Below are 11,277 nucleotides of genomic sequence, written 5' to 3'. Positions count from 1 at the left end.
AAAACTGTTCACAATTTAAAAATTAATGGGAGGGCAGTTTCCCATCAGAGATGCTTGGGTTGACAAATTTGAAGCTATGGTGAGTAAAGGAATGAAAGACCTTAAAAAAACTCCTGTCCAGAGGTGTGCTCCCTATTTCTTCTACATGGAATTAATCCAGAGCAGGAACCACAAGCCTCCTACATTAAGCAGAATGCTCAGTCAGATCTAATTATTTTGCTAGTCTCCCTCACAGGAGTCCAACAAAAAGTCCACTTGATGCTGAAAAAGGATTAGCAGCTAGTCAGCGGGCATGGCATGGTTTTGGGGTCTTTGTTTCATTCCATTAAGGCTACAGTCTCACTCCAAGAGTCAAGCCACACTTTAGCAACATTAGACCAGATACTTTGTTTCACTAAGAAGCTTTCAACATTAAATACAAATTTTCTCATCCCAGATATTAGTGAGAATAATTTGCCTTCCAATTTTTTGACATTCAATTGTTTTTCCAAGTTAAATAAAAAAGAGGCATAAGAAACCAAGCAGCTTTGGCCGGATGCGGTGGCTCACCCCTGTAATCTCAACACTTTAGGAGGCCAAGGCAGGTAGATCGCAAGGTCAGGATATCAAGCCCAGCCTGACCAACATGGTGAAACCCCATCTCTACTAAAAATATAAAAATCAGCCAGGCATGGTGGCCTGCCCTGTAATTCCAGCTACTCAGGAGGCTGAGGCAGGAGAATCACTTGAACACAGGAAGCTGCAATGAGCCGATATGGCACCACTGCACTCCAGCCCAGGGTGACACAGTGAGACTGTCTCAAAAAAAAAAAAAAAAAACAAAAACAAACAAAAAAACAAAGCAGCTGTAAGCAGCTTCATCTGAGGGAATTGTCAACAATTCCCAAAAATTGTTCCCATCATCCCTCATCCTGGATCACTTCTCATCACTGTCTATCTAACAGGGAAGAGAAAGCTCCAAAATTAAAGATAAAGTCTGACTTTTCTCACTCTACAACTGCCCCCTGACAAAATTAAGACTCTGATTCCCCAAAAAGCCAGAAATAGCATCAAATTCAAAAGCTACGCTGTCTGGAGTACACATATCAAATGCAGAGAAATACACAAGGAAGCACAATACATGGACAAAAGGCAATGAATACTCTCAGGTTATTTTCTCTTAAAAAAAACATGTCATTAATTTTTAATCTTAGGTCCCATTACAGCATCCTGAATCAACAAGCAGACACCAAAGTGAGTGAGGAATCCAATAAACATCTCATTTTATAATGCTCTTTATTTGATTAAAGAATTTGCCTTCTTTGTATACACTGGAATGTTATATTTCCTATGTATTTTACAGGGTTACAAAATGTCTCTCATTTTAAATATTATCCCAAAGCAATCGCAGAAAAAAAATGTTTGAAATTAAACTTGACTTTTAAAAAATCATATGGACAAACAACTTTCAAACAAAACTGGATTAGTAGGATTTCTTGCCTACTTAACTACGTGACAGACTTCTTGTCCCAGGCCCCTTTCTCAGAAAAACCTCATGTGGAAACCAAGCTAGAGATAAGAATTCTTCCCTGATGCAGTTAGGGGAAAGGGAAAGGCTAGAAACCTCTTTGGCAAGCAATTCCATACACAGCCATTATTGTGTGAGTACTCTGCCTTAAGTACAGTACAGTTTTTGCAGGGAAGGCCAGATGTTGTTCAGAGTGGGAGTAGTACTTTTCAACCAGCTGAAAGTGCAGAAGTTATCTAGTCCCACTGCCATTGCCTGCAGCCTTGCAGCAACTTTTCACCTACTCTACAGACTGCAATACTAAGTTAAAAGCCCAGGCTGAGCTGGCTGAAAAGGTAATGCATAAGATGGAACTGACAAACCTCCACTACATGATGACACTCAAAAGTCTTAAGGGGAAGAGAAGGGAGGATTTCAGAGATAGGGACAGACAGACTAGTGGAAAAACACTGGGATGACTGGAAGGAAACGGGGTATACATGAGTAAACTGTACATACCAGTATAATCAGTTGCCTCCTGAAACGCAAAAAATCAAATGGTGAAATGGAGCCCCCTTGATAGTTTAGGGCCAAGAGGATTGGCACAAAGACTCAATGAACCCACAGCCTTCAAACTCATAACCTTGTTTCTGTTAGAAAAGAGAGGACTGATGACAGAGAGAGCAGTCTGGAAGAGGGAGGTGGTGAAACTGAGGAATGTGAATGGATTATAAAGACTGTAGCTATGATGTTTTAGCTTAAGTACCCAAAATGTGGAGAATTGAAAATCTGGGTAGCAGCAGCAGCAGACATGATTACATGTGGATGTGAAATCCCTAACTGGAAAGACACAGCCATTCTTTTAGACATCTTGAAGAGGGATTGTGCCATTTGAAAGGGGGTTCTCAGCTATCTTCAATATTGATACAAGTGGGATTCATGGTACTGTTCTAAACCGGAAGGACAGGCGCTGAAAGGAAAACAACTTGGCGAAGAGATGAAGGAATAAATGAATAGGGGAAAGAGACAGAAGACATCCTTATCTTTTAACTTCTAGGCCCCATATCCCTCAAACAGTTCACCTAAACAGTCCAAAAATGAAGAATGGGTTAGATATACTTGTTCAAGGAGTGCCAAATAAATACAATGCCTGTAAACAGATGATCCCAGTGCCTGACTGAATGTATAGAAAGAAAAACCTAAAGGTAAAGGAAAAGGGTAAGAAAGATTAAAATCTTCTACAGAGAAAACTTTTTAAAAACTAAGTATGAAATATAACTATATTTAGGGATTATATTTAGGGCTTAAAATAAAGGACCAGCTGGGTGCGGTGGCTCACACCTATAATCCCAGCCCTTTGGGAGGCCAAGGCGGGCAGATTGCCTGAGCTTAGGAGTTTGCGCCCAGCCTGGGCAACATGGTGAAACTCCATCTCTACTAAAATACAAAATATTAGCCGGGCGTGGTGGTGTGTGCCTGCAGTCCCAGCTACTCAGGAGGCTGAGGCAACAGAATTGCTTGAACTCAGGAGGCGGGGGTTGCAGTGAGCTGAGATCACGCCACTGCACTCCAGCCTGGGCGACAGAGCGTGACTCTGTCTCAAAAAATAAAAATTAAAAAAATTAAAAAAAATAAAGGAGCAACTTAGGTAAAGGTAGAGGAGGTATTTAACTGGGGGCATTCTCTGGAGAGCTTGCTTTCCTGCTGGCCAATAAAGTCTGCCAAAGAAAATTAGCAGCCTTTCCCTTTATGTTTGTGCCATTTCTTTATCAAAGAATGTCTCTGTGACGCAGAAACATGGGGGTGAGTCGAGGGTCCTTGCGCGCAGAGAATCGTGCATTGTATCAGAAAAATGGGGTCTCCAATGGCTTGTAAATTTGGGAAAACCTCTTCAGCCATCGTTGGCGTCTTCTTTTTTAATATGAAAATTTTCCTTTTCGGCTCCCTCTTCTTAGTATTACAGGATTTCATACTTATCCACTAGGAAAGTGGTCTCTGTGGAAAACCTGACAGGGCTGTTTCCATCTACCTGGGTCACTTTGGTAACCTAGGAAAATAAACAAAGAATAAGGTAAAGCAGAAGGTTTGATTCTCCATGATGTGGACTAAATTCTCATTACAGAACACATCAGTTTCCCTAAAACCAGTATTAAAATACTAGAAGAATGTTAAATTCACAACTGAAAGCCACAGCATCACACTTTCCCACCAACATGATTAAGCTGCTTTCTTTCTAGATGGAAAAAGACAACTGTTGGGATAAGATGTACAGTAGCATTAATAGTAAGTAAAAGTTCCAAAATCAGTGGCCACATCCCAACCCAGCCCAGGCCTATATAACCTATGAAGTTCATAGACATTCTATCAGGATGAAATATTAACATTCTGACCCAAAATGCAATGTTCCAGCTCTTCACATTATTCATCTGCTCTGCTCTCAAAGTCTCATGTTAAGCCCCAGTGAGCTGCTCTATCATTTTTTAGACATGGCTGGGTCCTTCTAATGAGGTTTTCCCTTTTTAAATAAATAAATAAATGTCTAGTTTAATTAATTACCTGTAACAATGGTATCTATAGTGGCACCAATACAACACTTGAACCACTGATTCGTATTTTCTAATGAGGTTTTGGGAGAGCAATTATACTGTCCTAATCTATGAATAGCCCCAATAGGAAAATGTATCCATTTCTATCTAATGTCTTGGGTTCAATAAAGTGGCTTCCAATACTGAAGGGGTTATGCCACTAACTGATAGGAGAGGGAGAGAGAACTGCTCTTTTGAAATCATCCAAGGGAGGAAGCTGCAACTTTCTAAGCATTTATGGGGGAGATGGAGACTATATAGGAAGCTAAGATAGGGCCAGAACAACAAGCAAGTCAAAAAGAGGGAATATTAACATAAACTGGGTCCTAGTAATACAAATTCAAAAATTGGAAGAATGGCCAGGCGTGATGGCTCACTTCTGTAATCACAGCACTTAGGGAGGCTGAGGTGGGTGGATCATCTGAGGTCAGGAGTTAGACACCAGCCTGGCCAACGTGGTAAAACCCCATCTTTACTAGAAGAAGAAGAAGAAAAAAAAAAAAAAGGGCCAGGCGCAGTGGCTCATGCCTGTAATCCCAGCACTTTGGGAGGCCGAGAAAGGTGGATCACATGAGGTCAAGAGCTTGAGACCATCCTGACCACTGGGTGGATCACATGAGGTCAAGAGCTTGAGACCATCCTGACCAGTGGGTGGAGAAACCCCGTCTCTACTATACTAAAAATACAAAATTAGCCAGGCATGGTGGCATATGCCTGTAATCCCAGCTACTTGGGAGGCTGAGGCAGGAGAATCACTTGAACCTGAAAGGAGGAGGTTGCAGTGAGCCAAGATTGCACCATTGCACTCCAGCCTGGGCAACAAAAGCGAGACTCCATCTCAAAAAACAAAGAAATTGGTGGACATGGTGGTGCACGCCTGTAGTCCCGGCTACTCAGGAGACTGAGCCAAAAGAATCCCTTGAACCCAGGAGGCGGCAGAGGTTGTAGTGAGCCAAGATTGCACTGTACTCCAGCCTGGGTGGCAAAGCAGGACTCCATCTCAAAACAACAACAAAAACTGGAAGAACAATTCGTTAAAAAATAATGATCTGGGCCAGGCAAGGTGGCTCACGCCTGTAATCCCAACACTTTGGGAGGCCCAGGCAGGCAGATCACCTGAGGTCAGGAGCTCGAGACCAGCCTGACCAATATGATAAAACCCTGTTTCTACTAAAAATACAAAAATTAGCTGGGCTTGGTGGTGAGTGCCTGCAGTCCCAGCTACTTGTGAGGCTGAGACAGAGGCTTGAACCTGGGAGGTGGAGGTTGAAGTGAGCCGAGATTGTGCCACTGCACTCCAGCCTTGGCAACAGAGCGAGACTCTGTCTCAAATAATAATAATAATGATCTGAAGGAACGGTTCACACATTTCCACTGCTTTGTCTACCTAAAGGACAGAGTTTGCAACAGAATTTGCTCATGATTATTTGTACTAATAAAGGGAGCTGTGACATAAATAATTTCCATTTGTAATAGAATGGAATATTTTTTTTTTTTGGCAGTAATTTTGTCTTCCAAATTAAAAAATTTTCATTCTTTGGGTATAAACAAAGTGACAGCAAGGTCTTATGAAATCAAGTGTTGGGTGTTTTGGCAAACCTATTTTAAAATATATGAGGTTAAAAAAAAAAACAGACAATTAAGTGTATATGAATCTTGAACAATCCACAAGTACTTTTATATGTATTAATATTCCATTTCTTTGTCTGATCTAGAGAAGAAAACTGAGGTTAAGCAGATAAAGAATTTGACGAAGATCACATAATGAATTAGAAAGGGAACTCCTGTAGAAGACATCAGTTTTTTTCTGAGCTTTATCTGACCACAAAGCCATACTACCTGTCTGGCATCCTATACATGTTCCTACTGTCCTACCACTTTCCCTATAAATATTCTCAACTATAATGGAATACCTGTATGTTACAGTAATTTTTCTTGGAGACAAAGGAAACTTGAACAGGGAAGAAGTCATTGGGCTGCCCAGCAATGCTAAACTCCAGGCTGCCACTCTTATTTTTGGCATCAATCACAGGCAGGCACCACTCCAGGGTATTTCGTCGACTGTCATGTCGATACTCCCCATCGATCTCACCAATAACAGGCGCGCCGACACCAGACCTGTTGTGAGAAACATCTGGTCAAGATAGCTATTCAGAGCCAGAACTCCACCAAGGAAAACCAACCCCAAATTTGATTATAATGATCCTCAAATTCTGCCTTCTAGGACAGCAATTTCAGAAAAAAAACAAAACAAAAAAAACTCCCTAATAATTTCAAGGATCAAATGAAGTCCTAGCGCCTTGGCTAAGAGTTTCACTCAATTCCCTCTGTAGATACAGCAAATATGCAAAAATAGGTATTTGGCAGGTATGCCTAAGGGCTGCTCCAACTTATGAACTAGATCTGGGGACCGAAACCAATGAATGTGTTAGGTGGGCTATGTTGCCAAAAACCCTGCACCAATAGGCTGCTGCCTGGTAAATAAGGAATTTTAACATAACGTAGCACTCTGTACGTGACAATGGGGAAACAAGCAGGTTGATAATAGTGGGGGGAATCTCTAAACATCAACAATGGAGATGAATGGAGGCCTCTGAGATAATTTGTTTTTTGTTTTTGGTTTTGTTTTGTTTTGTTTTGAGACAGAGTCTCGCTCTGTCACTAGGCTGGAGTACAGTGGCGTGACCTCAGCTCACTGCGACCTTCACCTCCCAGGTACAAGCAATTCTCCTGTCTCAGCCTCCTGAGTAGCAGGGACTAAAGGTGCGCACTACCACATGCAGCTCGTATTTTTTTGATACGGAGTTTTGCTCTTACTGCCCAAGATGAAGTGCAATGGCACGATCTTGACTCACTAGAACCTCTTCCTCCCAGGTTCAAGAGATTCTGCTGCTTCAGTCTCCAAAGTAGCTGGATTATAGGCACATGCCACCATGCCCTGCTAAGTTTTCATATTTTTAGTAGAAAAGGGGTTTCACCATGTTAGCCAGGCTAGTCTCAAACTCCTAAACTCAGCTGATCCACCCATCTCGGCTTCCCAAAGTGTTGGGATTACATTGAGCCACGATACTTGGCTGAGAATTTGTTTTTAAAGATTTCAGAATGTTTCAAACTTATTGAAGTTGACGCCAATGGGTTTATTTGATTTACAATCCAGTAAATGGACTTTTATTTGATAAGTGAAATCACAATTACCCCTGGGGCAAAGTGGAAACATGATGGGAGAAAGAGAGCCACAGTTGTCCTTAATCTGCAAGAGAAGCAGGACTAGTTAAGATTTACTTTGCACCCCTACACATGGCTGACAAGCAGCGTCAGCTACTCCTACACATTCTAAATTTACTGGCTTTTAGTTCACCAGTGACACTCAATGTTTACATTAGGGGTAGGGTAAATAAGAGAGACAAAGTAAACTTTAAGGGTGGCATAAGACTATTAACTCTTCCCTATCAATTTCAGGGTCCTGGTTCTTTTATGCTCCTTCTTTTTGTCCTTGCTCTAATTCTGATTCTGATCTCTTCTAATTTGATCAGTTCTAGACAATGGGAGTAAAATGTTGCATAAGGGTCTCTTCTGGAGACCATTGCAAAACTGAACTAGAATACAGGAAACCACCACAACCAAATTACAGGGTAGACAGAGGCCTCAAAATTGTGGCATTCTATAAATAGTCTAGTAAACGAAATCCTGACAAACAAAACTCTACCTGTCACCAACGCCCAAGTCCTAAAACAGTTCAAGGCAACCATCTATTGTTCTGAAGCAATGACCACACTACAGAGAATAAGATGGTGTTACCCCATTTAAGGGGATACTGATAATAATAAAGCTTTTTTTTTTTTTTTTTGAGATGGAGTCTCGCTCTGTCACCCAGGCAGAGTACAGTGGCACGATCTTGGCTCACCGCAACCTCTGCCTCCCGGGTTAAAGCAATTCTCCTGTCTCAGCCTCCTGAGTAGCTGGGATTACAGGCATGTGCCACCACGTCCAGCTAACTTTTTATATTTTTAATAGATATGGGGTTTCACCCTGTTAGCGAGGATGGTCAAGATCTCCTGACCTCGTGATCTGCACACCTCGGCCTCCCAAAGTGTTGGGATTACAGGTGTGAGCAATAAAGTTTATTTTTTAAAAACGGAAATAAGAATGACTAAAACCAGACCTGACAATTTAAAGGACTGAATTATTTAAAAGGGAAGACAACTGTGAATTAAATTAGCACCATTTTCTCTGCAGTAATAACTGAGCAATATAAAGATACACTAAAAATACACGTACTGCTGCTCATAATTAAAACCTCTGCTTAATCATGAGGGTTGATGGGTAGGTGAAAGGAGCTAGGATTTACTGGTGAAGTAATAACAGTGCATGCTCACTGGAAATGCTACTAAAAAGATAAGGTAGAGACCATTTCCAGATGATCCTAGAGAGTGGGCCATTTAAGTGTACAACAAAAGCTTATTGGAACTCAACTTCTGGGACTGACAGACATTTTTGTTATCTTGATTATGGTGTTGGTTTCACAAGTATAAACATATCAAGATGGCATAATTAAAATATGTGTAGTTTACTGTAAATAAATTATGCCCCAAAAAGGCTGTTAGGGAATTTACTGAAACTAATGTAGACATCTTGTTTCAAGAATCAATAGTTCCCTTGAACACGGTGTCATCTTTAGTGAAAGTTTAGAGAGCACATGAAAATGAAACATTCAGCCTGATAGACTCAATTTCTTTGAAAGCTATAAAACAGAAAGTTTGACTAAGAAATGGCTCCTCCTTCTGGAAATGTTCATTACTACACAAACAAGCTGAGGACCAACATCTAAAAACAGAACAAGGCCAGGTGCAGTGGCTCACCTCTGTAATCCCAGCACTTTGGGAGGCCAAGGCAGGTGGATCATTTTGAGGCCAGGAGTTCAAGACCAGCCTGGCCAACATGGTGAAACCCCATCTCTACTAAAAATACAAAAATTAGCTGGGTGTGGTGGTACGTACCTGTAATCCCATCTACTCAGGAGGCTGAGGCACAAGAATCGCTGGAATCTAGGAGGCGGAGGTTGCAGTGAGCCAAGATTGCACCACTGCACTCTAGCCTGGGTGACAGAGTGAGACTCAGTCTCAAAAAAATAAAAAATAAAAATAGGCTTAGAAGGACAACTGGCTTGTTCATCTGATTTGGTTTTAAAGTCAGTAAAATCCATCCCTTTCAAAGTGCTCAATGTATTTCAACAACTGTATGCAGTAAGCACCACAACAATCAAGTCATACAACAATGCTTAACTGGGCGTGGTGACTCACACCTGTAATCCCAGCACTTTGGGAAGCCAAGGGGGCAGATCACTTGAGCTCAGGAGTTTGAGATCAGCCTGCACAACATGGCAAAACCTGTCTCTACAAATAATACAAAAATTAGCCGAGCATGGTGGTGTGGGCCTGTAGTCCCAGCTACTTGGAGGGTGAGGTAGGAGGATGATACCTTGAGCCTGAGAGGTGGAGGCTGCAGTGAGCCGAGATCGTGCCAGTGCCCTCCAGTGACAAGACTCCAGTGACAGAGCGAGACCCTATCTCAAAAAAACAATGTTCCTTTGTTTTATTTATAAATATGAAATACTTCATAAACTTGCATGTCATCCTTGCAAAGGGGTATGCTAATCTTCTCTGTATGGCTCCAATTTTAGTGCCTGTGCTGCCAAAACAAACACAAGTCCCAGAACACTCCTATCATTCCCAAAAGTTCTCTTGTGCCCCTCTGAAGTGAAGTACCTTCCTCTCTACCTCCTAGTTTCTATTCAAGAGTATTACCTTTTCCAGAAAGTCAAAGAAGTGAAATCATGTAACATGCAGCCTTTTATATCTGGCTTCTTTCACAACTAGCTTTTTAAAGAAGCAAGTATCTTTGAATGGTTAGGTCAGGTAGGTGCTGACTCCAAAACGAGTTCCAAAAGACCAGTTCTGTAAGTCCAACACAGGGAACATGATTACATGGGGACAGCACTTACGGGAGTGGGATGGTGATAATCACGTCATTCAGTTCTAAATTATCTTCTTGTAGCTCATATTCTATGTTGACATCACAGCCATTTCCACTCTCTGAGGGCCAGCAATTAACTGAGGAGAAAGCAAAGCAGTCATACCAGAATATAAGAAAAAGATGGCTGGGTACAGTGGCTCATGCCTGTAACCGCAGTGCTTTAGAAGATCAAGGTGCTAGGATCAAAGTGAAAGAATTGGTTAAGGCCATGAGTTCAAGACCAGCCTAGGCAACAAAGTGAGACTGCACCGCTACCAAAAAAAAAAAAAAAAAAATAGCCAGGCGTGGTGGCACTTGCCTGTTCTCCCAGCTACTCAGGAGACTGAGGTGGGAGATCAGCTGAACCCAGGAGTTCAAGACTGTAGTAAGCCATGATCACACCTCTGCACTCCAGCCTGGGTGACAGAGGGAGTCTGTGCCTTTAAAAAAAAAAAAGTTAGCTGGATATGGTGACATGCGCCTATAGTCCTAGTCCAAGCTATTCCAGATGCTGAGGCAGGAGGATGGCTTGAGCCCAGGAGTTTGATGCTGCAGTGAGCTATGATCACCCCACTACACTCCAGCCTAAGCAACAGAAGATCTTGTCTCTAAAACAGTAACAACAACAAAAATAAACAACAACAAAACCACAATGGTTTCAAAATGAAAGCTATTAAAAATGAAAACTAATTATAAAAATATACAAAATGCAGCACCAGGTCCATTTCAAAAGAGGTCATTTTGTCAGAAAGAACTTTGCTACGGCAATGAAGATAAAAGTGTACAAGTTCTAGTTCTCAATGCAAACTAGCTTAGTGGGACTGGCCAGAGGCACTTACTTGTCAGTGGAATAAAAGATTCCTCTGTGGTTTGTAGTCTCCACTTTAGCACCCCTACGTCACTGTTGACTGGAAATGACTTCTCTGGATTCTTCAGGCCAATTAGAGACTCTGCAGTGAAAAGTTTTTTATCCACATTTGGATGGGTCTAGAATGAGAAGGAAAGGAAAACTCCTGAGGTTCAGACAGACAAGAAACAACCCCCTCTAGGCTTATATGACCCACAATCTAAACATCTAAAATAGAGTACCTAACAAATTCCAATTCTTTTTCATTTTAGAGATTTCCCTTCTTCAAATATTTTCAAAATGATTTAAGATATTTAAAAACTAGTTAATTTTTTTTTTTTTTTTTT

General features: G+C 41.4%; 1 protein-coding gene and 1 non-coding gene across 2 annotated transcripts in view; both read right to left on the bottom strand.

Annotated features, from left to right (window-relative positions):
* Positions 1–1,256: 1,256 nt before the first annotated feature.
* The window catches only part of ARCN1 (archain 1), a 42,171-nt gene continuing 32,150 nt past the window's right edge, over positions 1,257–11,277 (bottom strand). The window contains exons 7-10 of the mRNA XM_017523442.2: positions 10,923–11,070; positions 10,073–10,181; positions 5,985–6,189; positions 1,257–3,533 (exon numbers count right to left, since the gene is read on the bottom strand). Of these exons, the coding sequence (XP_017378931.1) occupies positions 3,444–3,533; positions 5,985–6,189; positions 10,073–10,181; positions 10,923–11,070 (552 nt within the window). The 3' untranslated portion in view covers positions 1,257–3,443. The remainder of the gene's footprint in view (positions 3,534–5,984; positions 6,190–10,072; positions 10,182–10,922; positions 11,071–11,277) is intronic.
* On the bottom strand, positions 9,670–9,775 carry LOC119470364. Its single transcript, XR_005199257.1, has one exon. It is a non-coding gene; the product is annotated as a U6 spliceosomal RNA (small nuclear RNA).

The sequence above is a fragment of the Cebus imitator genome, unplaced genomic scaffold, assembly GCF_001604975.1.
Source record: "Cebus imitator isolate Cc_AM_T3 unplaced genomic scaffold, Cebus_imitator-1.0 Scaffold28, whole genome shotgun sequence".
Classification (NCBI taxonomy): Eukaryota; Metazoa; Chordata; class Mammalia; order Primates; family Cebidae; genus Cebus; species Cebus imitator.
Note: the sequence above shows the minus strand (reverse complement) of the source record. Positions and strands in the feature narration are given on the sequence as shown.